This window comes from Xiphophorus couchianus, chromosome 7, assembly GCF_001444195.1.
Source record: "Xiphophorus couchianus chromosome 7, X_couchianus-1.0, whole genome shotgun sequence".
In the NCBI taxonomy this organism is placed as follows: Eukaryota; Metazoa; Chordata; class Actinopteri; order Cyprinodontiformes; family Poeciliidae; genus Xiphophorus; species Xiphophorus couchianus.
Genome location: NC_040234.1, coordinates 26473745 through 26496251, shown reverse-complemented (window position 1 = coordinate 26496251; position 22507 = coordinate 26473745). Strand labels below are relative to the sequence as shown.

At 39.1% G+C, this 22507-nt stretch overlaps 3 protein-coding genes and 1 long non-coding RNA gene across 4 annotated transcripts; 3 read left to right on the top strand and 1 right to left on the bottom strand.

Moving 5' to 3' along the window:
• The first annotated feature begins 1323 nt into the window (after positions 1 to 1323).
• Positions 1324 to 3086, top strand: coa3b (cytochrome C oxidase assembly factor 3b). Its single transcript, XM_028023931.1, has 2 exons — positions 1324 to 1533; positions 2769 to 3086. Exons 1-2 carry the CDS (start codon positions 1365 to 1367, stop codon positions 2873 to 2875), a joined length of 276 nt encoding a protein of 91 aa, XP_027879732.1. The 5' UTR covers positions 1324 to 1364; the 3' UTR covers positions 2876 to 3086.
• Positions 3087 to 4707: 1621 nt separating this feature from the next.
• LOC114148565 (uncharacterized) lies at positions 4708 to 5355 on the bottom strand. The gene is made up of 2 exons (XR_003596299.1): positions 4989 to 5355; positions 4708 to 4958 (listed from the first exon to the last, which is right to left on the bottom strand). It is a non-coding gene; the product is annotated as an uncharacterized LOC114148565 (long non-coding RNA).
• A 179-nt stretch (positions 5356 to 5534) lies between these two features.
• On the top strand, positions 5535 to 8175 carry LOC114148563 (C-type lectin galactose-binding isoform-like). Its single transcript, XM_028023930.1, has 3 exons — positions 5535 to 6133; positions 6791 to 7047; positions 7132 to 8175. The coding sequence occupies exons 1-3, from the start codon at positions 5836 to 5838 to the stop codon at positions 7324 to 7326; spliced, it is 750 nt and encodes a 249-aa protein (XP_027879731.1). The 5' UTR covers positions 5535 to 5835; the 3' UTR covers positions 7327 to 8175.
• A 4006-nt stretch (positions 8176 to 12181) lies between these two features.
• LOC114147681 (lymphocyte antigen 75-like) lies at positions 12182 to 17635 on the top strand. Its single transcript, XM_028022238.1, has 4 exons — positions 12182 to 12195; positions 13875 to 14201; positions 14948 to 15198; positions 17190 to 17635. The coding sequence occupies exons 2-4, from the start codon at positions 13883 to 13885 to the stop codon at positions 17382 to 17384; spliced, it is 765 nt and encodes a 254-aa protein (XP_027878039.1). The 5' UTR covers positions 12182 to 12195; positions 13875 to 13882; the 3' UTR covers positions 17385 to 17635.
• The last annotated feature ends 4872 nt before the right edge of the window (positions 17636 to 22507 follow it).

Here is a 22507-nt window from a genome sequence, read left to right as displayed (position 1 = left end):
TCTGAAAATGAGTTCTAAGCTGCATTGAACACTACTACAGTAAATTACACCACACACCATGTAAAGTAGACCATAGTAATTAGGCAATAATAATAATAAAATAAAGAAATGGCAGGTTTTTGGGTTTCTGGCAAAACAGAAAAAACAGAGCATTGTTCCAACCGTACAATGAATCTGCATATACAGTGTAAAACACCAGTTATATAACCCACTATTGTAAAACTAAACCTAATGCCGGCAGAAAATATACCTTACCTTGCAGGCCTGTTCAGATGCTCATGAATGTAGGAGTCCCACCGACTCAACAGTCCAGAGCTTCTTCACTCAACGAGCAAAATATTAAAGTACAACTCGGTACCTTGTGTAATCGTGATTTTCCACAGATGAATCCGGGCAACACTTCGTCCTGTGTCCAGAAGAACCTCAAAGCGATCCGAAGAAACAGCAGTTCAGAAATGATGCAGTTGTGTGGTTTCCATGTGGTATCCGCGTGCTCCACATCTACTCGCCCTCAGTTCCCAGTAGCCAGAGGTACTGGGAACTGAGGTACTCTGGCTACGTGGGAAGCGAGGACCCGGACTAATTCTCGAGTAAATACAGCGGCAAAGAAAACAAACATACAGTCCAACAGCTTCTCGTTGAAACTCTACTGTGTCCTGCTAACTTGCATACTGTATATTGTAACTTCTCCTTACGACAAGTCTCAGCTTACTCACTTCGAAACCAGCTAACTGCTCCTCCTCTGCTATCACCTCTCCCGCTCAACCAACTTCCTCCGGTTCTCTTTTTTTCTCTTCACACCTGTGCTACCTTCACAGACCGTACACCTGTAGGAAAATACAATTTTCGCTGGCAATTCCCCACAAAGTAAAGATAACTTATTTTAAACAATGCAAACATATTTTAATAACTTTATATGAACTTTGAAATGTTAATTGAAATAAAAAGATATAATAAATGAACTTATCCTTACTATTTATTATCTTATACATCTCTTATGTTTTTACTATCCGGGTTACATGTATATAATTTACAGTTTTTTTGTTACCAGCTGTGTGTGTAACGTATCACAAAAGTTTAAAAGTTGCTTTAAATAAAGCCAATGGCGGCTTTTAAACATTGACACGTGGGGTGACTGTATTTTTCACATTCTGAAAATGAAATCATTTGTAATAATTCGTCGATAAATGTGACGGTATCCCATGGAGACAAAGCAGGCTCGAGCCATTCCCGAGAGGGACAAACAACAAAGCTGTCCTGGACGGTTGCAGCCAGAAGATGGCGGTAGAGCAACCCAAACGATGCCAGTGAACTCTAACGTACAGGAAGAAGACGTGAACTTCCGGTCAGTGCAATAACAAACAATGGCGGAGGAAGGACCGGGAAGAGCAGCCAAAGCGACTGCGACAGCCGCAGAGATGCAGCTTCTCCGCCGCCGACAGCAGCTGGACTACTTCCAGAAGAACGCAGCGCGGATCCGGAGCAGGAACCTGCTGACCGGCCTGGGCATCGGAGCGATCGTGGTCGGCATCTGTATCCTTCACAGCTCACTTCCACAACAAGAGGTTGACTGAAGGAGCAAGATGTCTATTAGAGCTGGAAATCAAACCTTAAATTTATCAGAGAGAGAGAGAGAGAGTTGACATGAAGAAATAAAAAACAGTAAAATTATACCAAGGTCATGTGTGTAGGTAAAAAAGAAAAAAATCAGACAGCTGAGGTTGAAAAGCAGGAAGTTCAGGAATATTCCTCATTTTACTTCGAACATTGTGAATAGTGGTAACCTAAAAATGTTTATTTTAGTTTTGATATCGTCGTGAAAAGTTGCACTGTACTTTATGTTGAAAACAGTGACAGGGAACTTCCTGCACTGCAACATAAAGACATTTGTCAAACAAGCTGTCTCACAAGGAATGAAGACTGAAGTCCTGACTTGTTGATCACAGGTACAACTAAACATCATCTATTTACATCATCTATTTTAAAGCTATTATTAACACTTTTAAAACATTAATTTTACGCAATTTGACCAAGTTCACTAAAATATAAAAAAAGGATGTAGAAAATGCAGCAAATTCCGTCCTTCACGTTATGGCTGATAATGGCCCCTTATGAATTAATTGTTAATCAATCAACTTCAAATTAACTCATTAATCAATAACCTTAATCGCTACTATCAGATACGTTTCGTACTCCCGCCCTGTTCACATCTGGACAATGAACAGACTGAATGTTCTGCCTGGTTTTGTTTCTGTTTTTTGTTGGTTTTTTCTGTATGAAAAAATCCTGGATCACAAGTTGATAAATATTTTTGCAGAAATTTTGCAATAAACTCACAATTACACATTAGTGCGGAAACAGTGCAGCGACCTGTTGAATTTTGCACGAATTTCCACAATTGTGGAATCGCTAAAAAGTGACTGATGCAATTTGGCAGAAAACAAGGTAAAAACTGCTTTGATTTGATTGATAAAATAATATTTAATCACACAGCTGTTAGGTTCCATTTACGTGCCCCTCTGGGCCAAATAAGAAGCAACGGCGCGCCTTATATGGCCCTCGGGGTCTTCAGTTTAACACATGTGCCATAAACCTTAATGCATTTCATTTTTATGCGCAAAACAGTGTTGAACAATCACATGACATTTTAGTAAAAATTCTAAAATGTGGCCTGTGTTTGTATTCAGCCCTGTTTGCTTTGATAGAAAGCCTGTTATATTGGAGATGATCACTGCTGATGAGATTTGCTTTAACCAGCCCTCCATCAGTCAGCTACACCATCTTGTCAGTCAAACAGGAGAGGATCGTGGAGGAGCTGGATGAAGAGGCCAGGATCCACATCATCAGGGGCCCGCGGACTGGGGCCAACTCCTGATCAGGGGCTCAGCTGGGCAAACATGCGGATCCATCACACATCCATTTCTCATTTTACACATTTTATTCCACTGATTGCATAAAGTCTGCTGATAAATGTTTAGTTTCTTCTATTTTGAACATTAATTTAAAAAATGCTAACACAAGTGATACATGTGTACATTCTGACATAAGGATGTTATAATCAAATAAAGTCAGAACAGTTATAAAAATCTGTGAAGGTTTTTTCTGTTTATATAGATATATCCTGAAAGGCGTCTTCAGATATTTAGTCAATAACCACAAGTATGGCATTGATATTCAGAAAATTATGCCACAAACAAACAGAACCCAGAAAAACAAAGCGAGGGACGCTTAAACAAACACAACGGAGTATGTGCAGAAAAGGTAAATGTGTTTTATTAGGAGGAGTTCAACAAGAAATCAAAAGGTTCAAGCAAAACAAGCAATCTGGAGCAGTCGCACATAAAGTCATCCATCACTCCCAGTAAGCCGTGCCTCAGATCCCAGTAAGCAAATAGAGAGGAAATCTGAGTCCATGGAACTGTGACCAAAGGAAATGAGTAATGAGAAACGAATCTTAGTGCTGTTTGGATTGGAACAAGTTGTAACAGATACAAGACAATTTCATGTGACCTCAGAGAAAGTGTGTATACATAATATAAATACATTAAATATTAGATCTACGGTCTGTGTTAAATGTCATTTATGGGAGGCCCCTGATGGTTCAGTGGCCTGGTTTGCTTGTGTCTTGCGCATGTGACATGCATTTTGCGCATGCTTTGCTGAAGGCAAAGCAGAGGATTTGACCATATCCTCTGCTTTGGTTAATCTGCATATCGAGTAAGAGTTGGAGCAGTGCTGTGATTGGTTGGTTAAGTCCTTTTACCGAGTGTACTCACAGAAAACAAATATGACCTCAACGACTCAAAGCTCTCCAACTGCTGCTGCAGCCTGAGGTGAGTTCAGATATCGTCCAGTGAAGCTTTTACATAAATGGAGTCTTAAATAAAAGTCAGGCAGGTTTGTTGAGAAAAACTAGAAGGTGAAGACAAAGACTGACTTTTATGACCGATTACTAATGTGCAGTTTGAACTTTTACTGATGTCTGTACTATCTATGGATTACTTGCAGCGTATAGGATAAATTGTTTAGTTATTGTTAGATTATTGCATGATTGCCTTAACTAGCAACTTGTGCTTTTAAAGAATTGCAAAAACAGGTGCAGGTGGAGAAAAGATATGGACAAGTCCAAGTAGGCAGGCAGGAGGTACTTAAAGGTCCCATAAGTAATCCTATGGGAAATTCCAAGTAAGCTCTCTGTAGAAACCCAATTGTTACCACCAAAGTCTTCTTTTAGTACCAGAAAACCAATGAGGTCTTCTGGTTCTGGTTCTGCTCTGCATCCCCAGAACCAAACATGGAGAAGAAGCATTCAGCTTCTATGCACCTCAAATCTGGAAAAAACTTCCAGGAAACTGCAGCCAAAACACAGAGTTCCCTTCAAGCTCGACTAAAAACTCAGCTGTTTAGAGTTGCTTTTGAACCAACCACTATAAATGAAGCATTGATGTGTAACCATGGTACTTGACAAAATGTAATGTTTCAACAGTTGACTGCAGGCACAGGGGGGTGGGGGGGGGCTAAGGGGGCGTGAGCCCCTGCCCCTTTTAATAATGACTCTCAGAGCCTCTATGCTGTTCAGACACCAGGTCCATGGTGAGGAGGAGGAGGATCTGTCCTCTATCAAATTATGGGCAAGAATATTTTTTTATACGCTGGTGTGTGAATAAAAACGTAGGTCTGATGTTGACGTTAGAAAAACTGTTTCTATTTATATTTTCATAATCGTCCTTGCAATAGTGGGACAAAACCCTCCTCGCCCCTAAACACAGAAACGCTTTTGGTTGCAGAAAGAATTTCTGACTTTAACTTTATTCTTCTTGCCAGGTTCGCTTCAGGCAGTCTAGTCGGTTCCAGCGACAGATATAAAGAATATCTGTCTTTATATCAGACATCCTGATATAAGACACGGTACCGACTGTCACCGCGAGTCGCGACGCACCTCAAGGCCCCAGTACCACCTGGTACCACCTGGTACCACCTGGTACCACCTGCTGACTGTTTGCTCTGCTTCTCCTTAACGTTTCTACCAGGCGGGTTAAAGCCGCTGCTGACGAGATCTGGGCTGGAGGTCAGCAGCTGTAAATAGAACTTATTGCAGAACCTCAAGTGTTAAAGAAAGATTCGGCCCACAGCATTTAGAGTTCAGAAAATAAACATCAGAGAAAATATTGTAGCAATAATTAGAACCGCAGCAAAAATCCAAACATGCCACAATGAAATGAATCAAAATGTCTCCAAAGCATCGGGGGACTGACATAGGGGCCACCAGGGGATTCCAGGTAGATTCCAGGTAGATTCCAGGTAGATTCCAGGTAGATTCCAGAGATGCGCATCGCAGCGGCTGTTCATGCAGGGCCGGCCCAAGGTAATATGGGGCCTTAGACAGATTTTATTATTAGGGCTTAATTAGTAAAATGGCAGCAATTTTGCTTATTTCATAACTTTATAACCTTTGACCTTCTCTCCTCTGGTCTGTTTAACAGCTACAGTCTCAGATCAGCTCAGATCTCCAGGACTGTCAGCAGCAGAAACAGAAACTTTATACCTGATGGGGAAAATATAGACTAGATTTGCTTTGCATTGTCCCCACATGATGGCAATGATATAGTAAGATCCAATTAAAGTCTTGATTAATTTGGGTTGTTATGTTGTTGTACGGTGTTTTAAGATCTTGTTCTCTCTGCACGGCCCTGGTTGACTGTGTGTTCTATGACTCTGTATTTTTGTGTTTTTATGATGCAAAGCACTTTGAACTGCCTTGTTACTGAATACTCAAATAAGCTTGATTGATTGATTGATAATCATAATGCTAATCTGATTCCAGGCGGAGACATTATGAGGACCATCTTGGTTGCTGTCCCATTGATGTCTGTCCTTTACTTTGCCTGTGGGCAGAATTTGGGCCTCAGAGAAGGAATCATTACATTTTATGAAATACAGAAACCCTGGAGCGAAGCCCAGGCCTCCTGCAGGGAGAATCACACTGACCTGATCACTATCAGGTCAGAAACAGTCATTCAGGCGCTGAATGGCACCAGGGGCTGGATTGGACTGCACAGAGACAACAACAAGAGCCACTGGAAGTGGTCCAGAAGAGACGAGACAGCAACATTCTTCAATTGGGATGAAAATGGTGAGCGAGACGAATTCTGTTCAGTAAATGTTGCAGTGACGTCTGCAATTAGCTAAACCGTTTTCATGTTGGGGTGGAGCTTTTTAATCCAGGTTCGCTTTAGAAAAACGTACAGAGTCGATTGTATTTATTGTGTTTCAGAAAGCGGGAATGAGTAAGTATGGAGGGAGGGAAAAGGGAACAATACAAGGAAGGGAGGAAAAAAGAAAGGAGGGAGGGACAAAAATGATGGAGAAGAAAACACATAATTTTCCAAACTCGCATTTTCTTTGTCCATATACTCAGTGAGACGAGGGAGTTGAAATCAAATTATATGTCAAGCTCTGTTTGCCTACATAAAATATATCTGTTTATGTCCACGGAAATTTATATTTTATCAGTAAAAGTGTTTAACATAACATAACTTCTATTGCGATAAACTAAGAAATATATTTTCATGTAGACCCTTTAGAAGGTTTACATACAAAGTATGTATAAATATACTGTAGGTTTAATAGGTAGTGGCTTAATAGGTGAATAATAAGATAAGAGTGTTTTTTTTTTTGCAGTTCTAATCTCTAGCAGAATCTTGCTCGAGAGTGCAGTATGATTCATTCTTCAAAGTAGAGGTACAATAAAAAACTTGCTTACTCTTACATCTGTGTTTTTGTCTCATAGAACCGTCACAATATGAGCACTGTGTCTTTCAGCGGCAGTTAACTAAAAAGTGGTCAAGTGTTCCGTGTAACGCAACACGTGTCTTCATTTGCTATGATGACGTGCTGGTTCTGGTGAAGGAGAATAAGACATGGGACGAGGCGTTGGAGCACTGCAGGACTCTGGACAAAGTCAACAGCTACGACCTGGCAACCCTCATCACCCCCGACGACCACGACTTTGCACGAGAGACAACCCTACTGGCAACCACTGAGGAGGTGGGCTGCTGTTTACTCTGTGTTGCTTTTGTTAACCAACTAACCCTCTGTTTTTATGTTGACCTCTCTGCTACATGTCGGTAGGTGTGGACGGGCCTGCGTTTCCTTGGCGATGAGTGGTTCTGGGTGGGCGGAGAACCGGTTCAGTACCAGGACATTCCAAGCTGCCCGGGTGTCTGGTGTGGCGTCCTGGAGAAGAACAGCAAGTCATTATTTGGAATCAGAGACTGCAGCCAGAGAAGGAACTTCTTCTGTTACTTAAAATCTAAAATCTTGTAGAAAAACTTGTGAAAAGAGGCTCTTCATTCATTAACTTAAACTAGCTGGATGGATGGATTGATGGATGGCAAGAATAAGCCATGTTAGAAGCTTTCTATTCAAAGAACTCTAGTTGCTGTATCAACTAATGAATCATATATTATGGATTCTGAATATGAAGTTTAGGGTTTTGTTGAAACATGACTATTGAGTTGAGTTGCTATGTTTACAGCTCTAAACCTATTCAATGAATTAGGACATTATTGGAAAATCTTTTTTTTTTTTTCAAAAAACTGTCACAAAGTGAAACACATTATATAGATTAACTACACCAATGGATATCTGAAATCCGTTATTTATGTTAATTATTATGATTTTTATGTAAAATTGACTCTTTTGAGCTTGGATGAAAACAGACTTCCCCTGCGACTCCCCCACTCAGCTCCTTCAGACTAGCGGCAGCAGCAAATAGAAAACACCTGGTGGAACTGAACATCTGCTGAGCTCGTTGTACAAGGTACTTGTCAGTGTAAAGCTGGTAAAAATATTGTTAAAGGATTAATAGAGGAGCCGTGTTGTGATGACTTCCTGAAGGCAGTTTCAAAAAGAGCAGGAGTTTTTAAAGAGAGGCCCAATTTCAAGATGTTAAATTGCAAAGTCAAATGAATTTTTAAGTCATATTTGAAATGAATAGCAGTTTTGTACCTGAAGGCAACATAGTTACTTGATTGTGCTATGAAGTAGCAGTATGTTCCTGGAAAATACACAATACTGTGCTAATATTTTACTGCTTTTGTACTGTCATATGTGGCTTAAAATATAAAATATTTAAACTAATTAAACTAATTCATTCTTGACTGAAAAGTTTCTCACTAGAATGGCTGGAGTTAGTCCATTGTGACATATACCTATTCAGGCTAGAGATAGTCCAACTGGCCTGAAGCCCATTGGACTGAAGCCCTTTTGTTCAGTAAATAGGGCTATTACCTTAGAAGTACCCAGGTAATGGCCTCACAGTTGCACAATTGTTCCTTAGACTTCGACTGACTTTGTTGTCATTTTCAATGCACAGGGTGTATACAGAACGAAATTTCGTTGCATACGGCTCAGGATAATGTTTGAGGTTCCAATGTTGTGAGTAAAATAAAATACAGTATAAAATATGAATATAAATATAAATATAGAATATAAAGTGCAGGACTGACAGTAAAATAGAAGTTATTTAGCTCTGTACATGTGCAAGGTATAAAGTGGAGACCAGTTTTTGAGTGCAGTCCAGTTAAGAGTTCAGCAGTCTGATGGCAAGTAGGAAAAAGCTGTTTCGGAACCAGGTGGACCTGCATCGGATGCTGCGGAACCTCTTTCCAGAGGGCAGCAGGGAGAACAGTCCATGGTGGGGGTGTGAGGGGTCACTGATGATGTTTCGGCCTCAGGACACGCATCCTGCATCGATGGTTGACCTGACACTTCGCCCTTTTGCCTGAGCTGGGTGTGGAAGGTTGTTGCCGAAGCAGTTTCTCCTTGTGTGCCTTCTTCTCACTCACATGAGAGTTACCGAACTCTTTTGCAAGCTCAACCAGGAAGTCCACCCGTCTCTCCTGCACCCCAATGCAAGCCTGATAAAGCACATGTGCATTCAGTGCTGCCATGTCAATCATGTTTGCCAGGTTTGCTGACCAGCTGTCACATAGTGATGGAACCTTAGTCACCCCCCGCAAGATTATGACTGAAATAAATGCCATTAGTTCTTGTGAACTAAATAGGTGAAGCAGTCACCTATTTATCCTCCACAGCACAAAAGGCTGCATGCAAATTTGCATGTGCTAAGTCTCCCAGATTTCTTTTGCTTACACGTTTTGCATGATTTTTTTGAGGTGGATCAACACAATTAATTTGGTTAGTTTATTTCTAAACTGTCATTTTATACCCTCTTAGCTTTATTTCAAAGAAAAACATTACTAATTTCTTTTAGAAAAACCTTTGCATATTTCTTGAAACAGATTGTATGTTTTGCAAACTCTATGTACATTTGGCAAAATGACCTGGATAATGCAGCACAACATCATGGATCAGCTGCAAAAGGTCACATCTCTCCAAAAACACTTCATGTATGCTTCGAAACTAAACTGACGAGTTGTAGGTATCATAGATACCCATCCCCAACATGGACTATTCACATTCCTACCTTCTGGCCTGATGGTCAACGGCCACATTTACAATTGAAGAAGAATGCTAATTTGAGCCATCAGAGTCGTCAGTTTGGACTCAGGGCCTTTTGGCCCTGTTCAGCCATTCTGGGGAGAAATCGAAAACCCAGCCATTCTAGTACCTAACAAGTGTAATATACTTTAAAATTTTGGTTTGACTCAACATGGACACACTCTGGTAACATGTTGCAATAGATAATAAATTTCATATAAACTTATGTTTAATTTTTACCAAAAATTGTGTGAGTGCAAAATTGTACTGACTCATACACTGAGTTTCTTGTATTTTAATTTTATCACGTTTTAATATATAAAGTTGTGTAAAGCATTATGTTGTTAGTAGAATCCTCTGAATTATTTGTAAATAATAAATAAGCTGTAGTTGAAAACTTCAAAATGTTGTTTTTTCGGTTCGAGTGCCCCCTACTTTATATCTACCAGGTTTTTCTGATAACAACACTCTTCAGGGTGGAAGAATGAAGGTTTGCCATTTTCAGATTCAGTGAGATGAAAACTTCAAAAGAACCATAGTAGCTGTTAAAAAACAAACTGTGTGCTATAGAGGCATGTCGTCTGTTCTAGACAGTTGCTGGTTGTGCCAATCTGTCGCCATTTTCTACTTTTACAGTTTTGGTCAATCGTTTTTGACTTTTTGGGGTGTGAAAAGTTGTTTGGCGGAAGATGTTAATTTGTACCTGAAAACATATTGTCACAAAGGAGAAAGGACAAATTGACCTGTGGATGCTTTTATGAAACACTGCTGAGGATCCTACATAGCGCTAGCTTGTATAAAGGAAAACTAGAGAAAGATTAATGGGTGACAGTGTTTTTTCAGAACTCTTAGCTTCTGTCCTAGTGATTAAACAGATTAATTATATTATCCATCGTGACTTACAACTTGACACACAAAAGAAACTTTGTGCTTTTTATGTATACCTAACACTGTCGAACAGCCACAATCTCACAAGATTAGAGTTTTACTGAAAGTCAAACTCAAAGATGTAAAAGGAAGAAACAGCGCCTAAAGCGAACTTGTGGCATTTGGCCACAGGGAGAAACTTGCGTGGGCATAAAGGCCAAGACAAGATGAGAACATATCTGCTTAACAAATGCCGTGTCTTGTACAGCTTAAAGGAATAAAAGAATTTGAATATTCTTTGCATTTCGAACACAGCATTCAAAACTGACAAAGGAAATTTGACCTTAGAGACATACAATGTTGATTTACAAAACAAACAAAAAAACAGAAAACCAATGTTGCTTTTATGTGTTGATTTAAAGAAAGAACAAGAAATTACCAGTTGCAAAAATTAAAGTGAGACGACAGGGAACGTCACAAAAACTTTATTTTCAGGGTTGATAAAAACAGAACCTTGAAGGTTTATAAGAAATACTTTGTTGGCTAAAAGAAATCAGAGGCTGATCAAACATTTATTTACTTTACAGCACATTTAATCTCTGAACACTGATGTGTGATATTTGTTTTTCCATACACCAGTAACAGATGTTAAAAGACGGGTTAAAGAGTCTTTTAAGTGACACGGTCAGAAGCAGCAAGGGAGACTGAGGACAGGCGTCTTTACTTTATTCTCTGGAACTTCGTAACTATTTCCTGTCTTTTATCAGTCTACACGCCACCAACTTCAACAAATAAAATGACAAGTCACATATAAAGGATCAAAAACATTTTGGACATTAAAACTAGGATGAAACAAGCAAAGTGCTGTTTGTGTTGGTTTGCCATTTTTTAAAGTCTTTTCAGTTGGTGTTTAGGTTTTGTTACCAATGTCTTTGAATAACAATTACCTACTGATATTTTTCCAAATTTCCTGTGAACTTTAAAAAAAATTTGTCTCAAAAAGTGGTACATAGTACCCCCTATCTACCCTCTATGTACATAGGAGGTACCCCTAGGGGGCTTGCCAAGCCCCCTACCACTGGGCTTGGCAAGTTTTCTAGGGGGGAAACCTTGTGTGAAATATGAAGAAAAACAGAATGTGTTCAACTAAAAGTCCTACAGATATAGCATATAAGTAAATGTTTAAAAAGCATGTTTTGAAATGGGACAGGGTTGATTTGGAAGCTCTGTTTACCTGACTTAATCCTGACTTAATTAAAACAGATTTAATAAAGCAGGAAACGAAGGATCTTTTTGCCGCAAGGGAGCATTGTATTTGAAAATGTCATTTCCCTATACAAATAATCTGAGACGTTTATGGTCATACAAAGACATGCTACTTTTTTATCAGTCCAACCTGTTTACTTTGATGCCACATGCATCCCTGACTTAATAAAGTCAATTAAATAATTAGGATATCATATTCAGATGTCTTTTTGTAGCATGAAGCTGCCCTGATACCTGCATTCAACCAGCTTCTGCACATGCTGCTCGAGGACACTACATTTTGTATTTATTCTGGACATAAAAAACATTTCAATTAAAAATACATCTGTAAGGGATCTAGTTACAAACACTGTTGTATGTGAACAGCTTGAGAAGTTTGGCTGAAAGGTGTGAAACAGAAGTTGGAGGCAGCTGAGTGAGTGGTGTGGTAGCCGGGGTAATCTGCATTTTAATGTTAAGTGTCGTTCTGTGATTGGTCGGTGGAGACTTTTTACTGGGTATAAACACGGAGACTCAGCATCACCAGAAGAAGAGCTCCAAAAACCTCTACAGCCTGTGGTGAGTACAGAATTATTACTCAGGATTATGGATAAAGTGTCACATGGACCAGGCGGAAAGACAGAATGTTTTAAAACTTTCTTAAATATATGATCACCAATGACATATTTTTTGACATTTACTAGTTGATATAATCCATATTGATTTCAGATTGGTTCTGATCCTGTGCGTGTAGAGGTTTTAGGGTGGCTTTAGCACACAGGAAAAAAAGTTTTCTTTTACAGTTGAAAGTCAAACTTCATGAGGGTTTTAAATCAAACAGTAAAGAAACAGAGAGAGAGCAGGCTTAACGGGTCAGGGAACAAACAAACACAAATCTACAGAAACAATGAAATACAGTGGCACAAAAAGGAGGACAAATGGTAAAATGGCAATTTTTGGCAACTGTTTCCAGATTATTATTATTATTATTATTATTATTATTATTATTATTATTATTATTATTATATGTTTCCTATTTGAGTTCATCTGGAATCACACAGAGATGTTTTGGGTGGAAATAAAATAAAACAAAATAAGAACCAAAAGGAATAGAAGTATGTTTTGTGATATTGTTATGTTATTTTCCTCTCTCCTCCTCCTGTCCTGCGGTGCCATCAGCTGTCGTACTGAGATGATGTTTGGTATAATATGAGCTATGATGAAGATCACACTGATTTGTTTGTATTGCTGATTGGTGTGCCATTGATATTTGTTGGAAAATGTGAAAATTGTGGGGCGAGCAAACACATGTCATGTGTATATCTACACTAATTTCCCTGCATTTATATCTATTGTATGTTCTGTGGCGAAACACATCACCATTTCTCTAACTGAATTTGTTCCTAAAGGTGCAACAGGCATGAAAATTTCACCAGATGGCAGTAAGAACCTGTTCACACACAATGCACGAAATCAAAGCAGAAATGTCCCTAAGTGAAGTTACATTTCAAACTCACATGAGTAGAAACAAGCAGTTTTGTATTAATGTGAAAACTTGTGTGGCGTTTCTCAGCCAGGTGCTCCTTTTTTTGGAACATGTCAGTGTTTCTCTCCATCCTTTTACAGCCTTTAGGTATTTTACAGAGGTTAATGTTTAAAGCTGCAATATGTAACTTTTATTAAAAGAAAAAAATGTGGGTTTTTTTACATATTTTTGAAACTGTCACTATTGTCACGAGACAGCATAATATCAGGCAGATAATATGGGAAACAAAAAAATCTAACTCCTCTGTCTTCTCCCAGTGCTAACTAGAGACAACCAATCAGAGCCAGGAGGAGGTCCTAACACTGTCAATCACCCGCCGTGTGGCGCTGCTCGTTCCCCCATCCCCACATTTCTGATACGCTGTAGTAGCTTCTTTCTGATGGCAGAGCCTGTCAGGAATGCTAAGGCTAGTTAGCATAGCCACCAATGACGGATGAATGGATGGTTTTCCTGAAACAGTAAGTTGCTATTTAGCAAATTTAGCAGCGAGTACACATGGTGGATTGACAGCGCTAAGCCCCTCCCCCTGGCTCAGATTGCTTCTTCAGACAGCAATAGCAGCTCAGGGAGGAGGTGGAGGAGGGATCGAGATTATCTGTCTCAGAGTAAACTGCCACAACATGGTGACAGTTTTAACAAATATGTAAAAAACATTTATTTTTAAAAAAAAGTTACATACTGCAGCTTTAATAACATGCATATCTGATCCCAGGTGTTTGGATGGCCTTCGGTGGAAACATGATTTGGTTCGTCTTCATCTTTGTCCCCTTGATGCTGACCGTTCATCCTGTCAGGAGCCAAAACACCAGACTCAACACTCTGACGTTTAAACATTATTCTGTTTGGGCTACTTGGCGACAGGCTCAGTCTGCCTGTCGAGAGAAACACAGTGACCTGGCCACCATCAGAACTAAAACAGAAATGCAAGCTTATTCCGGCGGCGTAGGCTGGATCGGATTGTACCGTGATAACAATACCGGTCCGTGGAAATGGTCCAGTGGAGAGGAGATCGCAACCTTCTTCAACTGGGAACTTAATGGTGAGCAGAGCAACTAGGTGATATTTTATCATCAGTTTTTTTTTTTTTTTTTGCTGTGCTATTCAATTCAATACAATTCAATAAAAAACGTCCTTTAATCCAAAGAGGAAAGTTAAATGTACTTGATATAATGTCCAAGCTTCCTAAAAAAAGTTATTGTAGATGTAACACTGCAGTACCTCCTGCAGAGGTCAGTGTTACTGCAGAAGTCGTGACCCATTTAGTCAGATCAGACATGAGACAGTTAAACAATTAGATGTTCCAACAGAACAATAATTCAAAACACACCTAATAATAAAACTGCTTTCAGAACAGAACAAGGAGACGGACGTTAGGCTTCTTACAGGACCGATTCAAAGCCCCAACCACTGGAGGCTCCGATTAAAAAAAAAACAACTATTTAAATCAAACTTGCTAATGGGCATCTAACTATAGATGTCTCTTAGTTAGATATCTAAGAGACATTTAACTATATATATTTGATCCACTACCAATTTTACAGGTTTCCCCACACTTACAGCATGTAGAAATCTGTCATGTTAATCATAAGTGCTCTTCTACTGTGAGTGACGGAATCTAAAACAATATAATCCGTAAAAACTCACTATGATTTTTTTTTTAAAGTAATTAATTTGCCTTTCGTTGCACAGCCACCTCCCGTAAGCGTTGATGATGACATCAGATACTCTCTGATGTAAATAACTGATATAACAGAATCCCCATCCTCTGTGCTGCTTTGTTTGCAGAACCAAAAAGCGGCGAGCTCTGTGTCTTTCAGCTCCGAAGCACATGGAGGAGTGAAAGTTGTGACTTTCCACATACTTACTTGTGTTATGACGAGGACCTGGTTCTGGTGAAGAAGAATAAGACGTGGGAGGAGGCGTTGGAGCACTGCAGGACTCTGAAAGAAGGGAACAGATATGACCTGGCAACCCTGATCACCCCCGACGACCACAACTACGCACGAGAGAGAGCCCAATACGCTACCACTGAGGAGGTGGGCCGCTGTTTACTCTGCACTGATGCTGTTGACCGACTCATCCTCTTGCTTTGTGGTGTATCTTAACCCTGAATTAAACCAGTCTACTAAACTACTCTTCGAACCGGAATCCTGAAAATGACCCAATGAGAGCATTTAGGCTACCTGTCCGCCATGCTCTCGTATTATTATTAAACCGTAAACATCTTGTAGTGTCCCCCGCTCCGCTCTTACGTTTGTTTTATCCCTTATGTACGTTTGAGATGATCAACCACTTAGAATAGTAAGCTTAGCTACAGACTGTTTGCCTCCATTTCACTGGCATTTAAAGAACAAAGGAATAAAATCTACCAACATATTTAAGTTGTACCTGTACCGTTTTACCACACCTAACAACAGATGAGCCAGTCAGCACCAGCTCTAACTCCCATATCAGAATAATCCCTCCTCCCTGTCCCAGTGAAAACGGTGAGCAACACTGTGTTCAGAGACAAGCTAGTTAGCATCATTCCAGGGAGTCTATGTGGATTTTTCATGTCTCACTGCTCTTTTTACAATTACATAACAAAACAATATATTTATTAGTGACGGAAAATCAAACAATGTTTGTAACATTATAATAAAAAACAGCCTCTTGTCAGTCCAGGAGGAGATTCATCTTTTCACAGATTGTCTGTCTCATAACAAACTGCCATGACAAGAAAGCAAGGCAGCTGCACGCTTTTAAAATTGTGCCTCTTCTTATGGGTCAAATAGGCTCAAGAAATTGTAACAGCAGGGGGGCCCAATTAAATTTGTTAGTCATGGGGCTCAATTTTCCTGGCGGTGCCCCTGGTCGCATATATTTGGAAGTTTGAACAACCACGCTTAAAAAACAAGAAAAAGAAAAAGAAAAAAATAAAATTTCACAAACAATTAACATGACGCCGGCTCCGCGCCAATGCGGAAGTAGAGCAATCCTCCGACAACCACGCTTAATAAGGAAGACTAACAGACCTCAATGCTACCATAGACATTTTTTGAGTCATTTTTGCCTTATAAACCAACACTGAGGCGAAGACTGTGGGCAAGAAAATTCTGTAACTGGTCCTACGTCAGGTCTGTAAGGTTATTAGCGGGAAATAACGGAGAAATCAGATAAAGCCCAAGAGGACAAAAGAGGGACAAAAAAGTCTGATTGGATGTGAGTGTGAACGCTGTGGAACAAAATGGGTGAGTAATGGCTTAAATAATACCGGCTTGTAAAAATCTGCCTTCAGGAAAATGCTAGAAATAAACAGTATTATGAAACGGTGTTGAAATGCCAATATGGCAGTTAGCGCAGTCTGTTTTCATGCTGCCATAGGAATCTACACGCATAAAAACCAGCATAACTACCTTCACTTATTGTTCTGTAAATGATTAGATGTTTAGCATTGTTATTTTAATTTAACTGAGTTGTGAGTCGTTAGCACGGAGCTATCAGTAAGTATCATTATGACAAAAACTGGGATGTTTACTACCAGTTACCTTCATGGTGCTGACTAACTGTGGTAGTTCCCGTCCATCAGTTTCATTCAACTGGGTGTGAGTTGGGCTGCAGTCCATGATTCATTTCTTGCATTATTCCAGACTCCTTTTTGATTTTGGAAATGTAATAAATTGTATTCCGCCCTCTGTATGTTCTGGGTGACCGCTGTCGGGATTGCATATTACCCAATGACAACTTTGACCGTGATTATCTATTATTTTCCTCAAAATGTCTCTGACTGCAGCGTGTTTTGTATGATACATACTGTGAATATTCTCGGAGTATTGTACTTGGAACGCTGATTGGTCAGTTGCTGACAAGTACCCTGGAATGATTGGGGGAGGATTCCTCTACGTCAGCATGGGGGCGGAGCCAGCGTCATGTCAATTGGACTTGAGTGACTTCAGGCTGCAGAGCGAACGCAGCCTTCATTTGCCACATGAGGGCAGCATATTACCACTGTACTGTATTCATGTGGCTCTCTGGTACATGTCGGCAGGTGTGGACGGGTCTGCGTTACCTGGGCGATGAGTGGGTCTGGAGTGCTGGAGAACCGGTGCAGTACCCGGACACACCAGGCTGCCCAGTTAGCAGGTGTGGCGTCCTGGAGAAGAACAGCGACTCCCTGTTTGGGATCAGAGACTGCGGCCAGAGGAAGAACTTCTTCTGCTATAAGGAACCTGTTGGCAGCTGAAGGCCTCCGAGGTTCTTCACACAGAACTTCCTGCTGTCTGTAACAACACAGAACATTTAGAAACGTTTAATACGCACACTGACATTATACACAGGTTTAGTAAAATATGTATATACAATAATGTAGAGCTACCACTAATTATTATTGTCCTATCAATTACTGAGACAATTAATCAAATCAAGAAATGCCACATTCTGCAGATTTTTCATTTAAGCACTGAAGCTTATTTTATAAAATATTAATTATATATACAGTACAGACCAAAAGTTTGGACACACCTTCTAATTCAATGGGTTTTCTTTATTTTCATTACTATTTATAAGGCAATAAATCTCACTTATTAACCTGACATAGGCACACCTATGAAGTGAAAACCATTTCAGGTGACGACCTCTTGAAGCTCATCAAGAAAATGCAGAGTGTGTGCAAAGCAGTAATCACAGCAAAAGGTTGCTACTTTGAAGAAACTAGAATATAAGGGCTATTTTCAGTTGTTTTACACTTTTTTTATTTAGTGCATATTTCCACATGTGTTATTCATAGTTTTGATGCCTTCAGTGTGAATCTACAATGTCAATAGTCATGAAAATAAAGGAAACTCATTGAATTAAAAGGTGTGTCCAAACCTTTGGTCTGTACTGTATATAAAAAATGCAGATAAACAAATAATACAATTTCTTTTTTAAATGTGAAAATGAACATCTTATTGCCTAAAATGCAATAACATCATTCCTTAACTGAATGCTTTATTATTCATAGCAAAGGAATCATCTGCAGTTAAAAGATCCTACAAACATCAACATGTGAAAAGCTCAGTTCTGTCTGCTTGACTTTAACATCTATACAGAGTAGGACTGATCTGGGGATTTGGTTTGGATTAATCAATTAATAACTGGATAGCAAAATGTGCTAAATATAGCAGATTTAAACTGATGTGAACCTGATCAAGCTAAAACTGCCACTTGAGGAGTTCTGGGTAGAACATATCTACAGGCATAGAGGGGATTGTCCTTATGCTACATGAAAATATTTCTAAAGTTTTGACTAAATGACTGCTCTGAGTGAGCAAGTTGTTCTTTTAACTGCTGTCTATGCATGAGTCTATTTGCTTTGTGGTTGCAACATTACAAATTTCAAAAAATCTTAAATGAGGAGCTAGAAGTAGCTTTGAAACACACCGTAAAATGAAGTCAATGCCTCTTCAACTAATCCATCAAATGAATGTTAGTGAAACAATACAGCCATATAGTAACAGATGGTAATAATGCTAATAAGGATCTCCTGTTTTTATGAATGAAATGTGTCCACATTCATTTGCATGGTGACATCGAAAGCCAGACAAACGAGGTGAAGTTTGATGCAAACAGCTTTTAACAGATACATTTGATTGGTGATACAGAGGTATTTTTAGAAAAATGTGTTGCGATACAGTTCTTCTATATGTTCTGTCCTGTTTTTAGGTGTCTGTTGTCAGATCCCACACAATTAAAATTTAAGTCAGAATAAGTTTGTGACATGTCACTGTCTTTTAAAGCTTTAATGTCAGTTTATTGTATGACATAGTTAAGTTAATAAATCTCATTATGTCTACCACGTGTTTGTGTGATTTTTATTTCCTTTAACATATTACTGAAAAAAGATTTTGCATTTGTCTGACTGACTGCCATCTATCCAGCTGTCAGTCTATAGACGGCTTTATTAGCCTTTTACCCACTAAGCAGTAATTGAAACCTATAAATATGTTACATTTTGGTGCTTTCTTTGTATGTTCTCCCTGTGCAGATGTTGGTTTTCTGTAGTTCTCCAGTCTCTTGCTACCTTCTAAAAACATATGAGGTATTTCAACAAATCATTGTAATTTGTCCAGTTATGTTCCGGTGGTGTAAAAAAATTATTTGCCTCCATAAACACTCCTTCTGTTTTTGGCTCTTTTTTTAATCACACTTAAATATTTGAAATTTAAAGACAGAGTTAATACAAAGGCTATTTAATTAATTATGATTTTATTCATTAAGGGTAAAACAGCTGTTCAAACCAACCTGACAATTACATAATTCCCCTTGAAATCTCTGTCTTTCACTAATAATATATCAATATGAATTCTGAAATTAATGAGCCTCATTGCGTTCAGTTCTACCCATCTCTTCCATTTTCCTCTCAAGCTCTGGTTTTGAAGTAGACAAGTACAGGTTTTAATAGTCACCTTACAAGTTTTTGTTGTTTTTTGTCACAATAAAATCCTTTGGAACATCAGACACATTTTAATTTCAGAAAAAGATTCTCCAACACCTCCACCCTACTTTTTTCTACCTCAACCAAGTTCATTGAAAAGAAAGTTGAAGCCACCAAATAATCTGGAAAATCAGGGATCTCCCAGAGCGGTCACCCAGAGAGCCATCCATCACTCCCAGTGAGCCACACCTCAGAGCCCAGTAAGCAAATAGGCAGGAAACTGGAGTCCATCGAATTGTTACATATGTAAATGAAGTAAAGACAATTTTACAAAGGATGACCATGCTTTTCTGTGTGTGTGGATGTGTGTGTGTGTGTGTGTGTGTGTGTCCAATCTGACATCCTGAGGACTATGGAAGAGGTTTTCTTCCAGGATCTCTGGTCATCTTTCCTTCAGTTGCAACCAGTAATCCTGTTCTGTCCAGGCACTGCAGAAAAGCAGTGCCTAGTTTTCTCCACTCATACTGCTTAGAATTAATGCCAAAAAGTTCAATCTTGGTTTCATAAGACCAGAGAATTTTATTTCTCAGTCTGGGAGTCTTTCATGTGTTATTTATCAAACTATGCAGGTTTTCATCCATCTGGCAATGAAGAGAGGCTTCCCTTGTCCAGATCTTTTGTAATCCTTGCCACAGTTCTGTCTCTGAGTCCTTGGGCAGTTCCTTCCACCTCATGATTTTCATTTGCTCTGACATGAACTGTGAGCTGTGAGGTCTTGTATAGACATGTGTGTGTGTTTCATAATCAAGTCCAGATGAATTAAAGTAGAACCATGTCAGTGAGGATCAGAAGAAATGTGCAGCAATATAAGTTCAATATAACCGTTACAGAAAAGAGTCTCAATACTTACGACCATTTCAATTTTTCGTTTTTAATAAATTTGCAAAAATGGTCACATTTCTGTTTTTTTCTCTCAAGATGTGATGCTGAGTGTACATTGATAAGCTTTTCGATTTGAGCAAAAACAGTGAAAAATATACAGGGGCCTGAATACTTTCTGTTTCCATTATATACAGACATACAAATAGAGAAAGCAAACCTGTCTGTAACCAACAATCTTTATGACGTTTTAAAGAATGCAATGCATGTAAAGTTAACCCTATGGCATTTTTCTACAAATAGACAAGCTTTAAAGTGGAGAACATTAGTATGGTAATGATTTTGACGTTGACTTTTGAGAAAATGTAATGAGTTTCTTTTGTTTGATTTTGATGGTTTCATGATTGGTTACGTTGTTAACATGTAAAACATTTTGAACTGCCTGGTGACTGAATAAATAAACTTGACTTGACTACCGTACTTTGTCTTTAATGTTGGTGTTTTGACATGTAGCTGCCCAAAGAATCAAAAGAGACCAGACACAGACAGGATTTCAAAAGACACAAGAGTGTTGGACTAGCAGCAGAAATCTGTTTAACAAATGCAATGTTTTGTCTGTCACTGAAGCATTGAAGTATTTGAATGTTCGTAAATTCAAAAACATGACATTCAAATTCAATGACATATCCCCTGAAACAAGATACAAGTGGTGTTTGTAAAAGGATTTAATTTAACCACATTAACAGTAATGAAGACACCGGTTTCCTCTTATACCCATTGGATAACATGGAGGGTAACAGTTCTAGGGGTTTTCAAGACTTTAGCAACATTAAGCAAATCAGAGACAAAAAGATCACTTAAGGACAGAATATGGCTTTCATCTTCCTCTTGACTCAAATGACGGCGTCATTGAGAAGTTTGAAGAGTTTCCTCTTCTGTCAGTTACAGCAGCCCCTTCACCAGCCTCTGCAGCTGCTGTTGTTCTTATGAACGTCTGAGCTTCTTTGCTTGTTAGGAACTGGTACTAGGTATTAAGAACTTTCTAATACAGTGATCCTTGATGAGGGTTTCTGTGAGGACTCCTCTGACTTCCATGCTGCTCTCCAGAGTTCTTCTGAAGTTGCTTCCAGTCTCCTCACTGGTTTCCACGGGTCCCAGTTTCCTGAGATTTAGATTTAGCTTCCTTGGATTAGTGTTTTTCCAATTCTGTTTAGTGTTTTCCTTTATCTCTGTTTGTGTTGCCTCCCTCTCTTCATTCCCTTCAGCCTACCAGATCTACTTATTAAATAATCACCTCACCTGTTGCCCTCATCATTATCCATCTCTTCCTCAGTGTACCTACAGCTCCCTGTCTTCTTCATTCTCTACTACTGGTTGTTTCTCTGTGTTCATTCATTTCTCTGTTAAACTGTCTGATCAGTGGTTCTCTCTCCACTGAGGTCTCTGCACTTTGGTCCTCTGAATTTCCCCTCTCTGGGACAGTAAAGGATATTTCTATTGTATTCTAGAAAACAAACTCAAATTATCAGCTGTATTAAAGATGACAACAGCTAAGAAATGTTCTGACAACATTATCAGACTCAGTGGTTTTTTTACCTAACATATGCAGCTTACTAGGATGGCAAATTGAAAATGTCTGTTTTTGACAAATTACTATTGATGTTAGTCAAGATTATCAAGTTATAGATTTTTTTTCGAACATGTCCATCCATGCAGCACTTTAGTTTGTCTCTGTATGTTTTTACATTTCTTTCCATAAACATATTTCTGTGCTGATGCAGTTTGAACTTTTCAATACTGAATGTTGCACACATTTATCGATGTCAGTATTTACCAGGGGTACTAACAGGGTTCTTACACCTATGGGGTAATTTATTAATAATTTGGTGAACTTACTGGTGAAATACTGAGTTCCCCGACGTGCAGTGTATTATGTGTTAAATATTTAATGAAATTGTTCATCTGATTCCAGGTGTGGGGCATTTATTCAGTGGAAACATGATGAACATCTTCATCTTTGTCCCTTTGATGTCGGTCCTTCATTTCATCTGTGTAGATCAGCAACCTCTCAG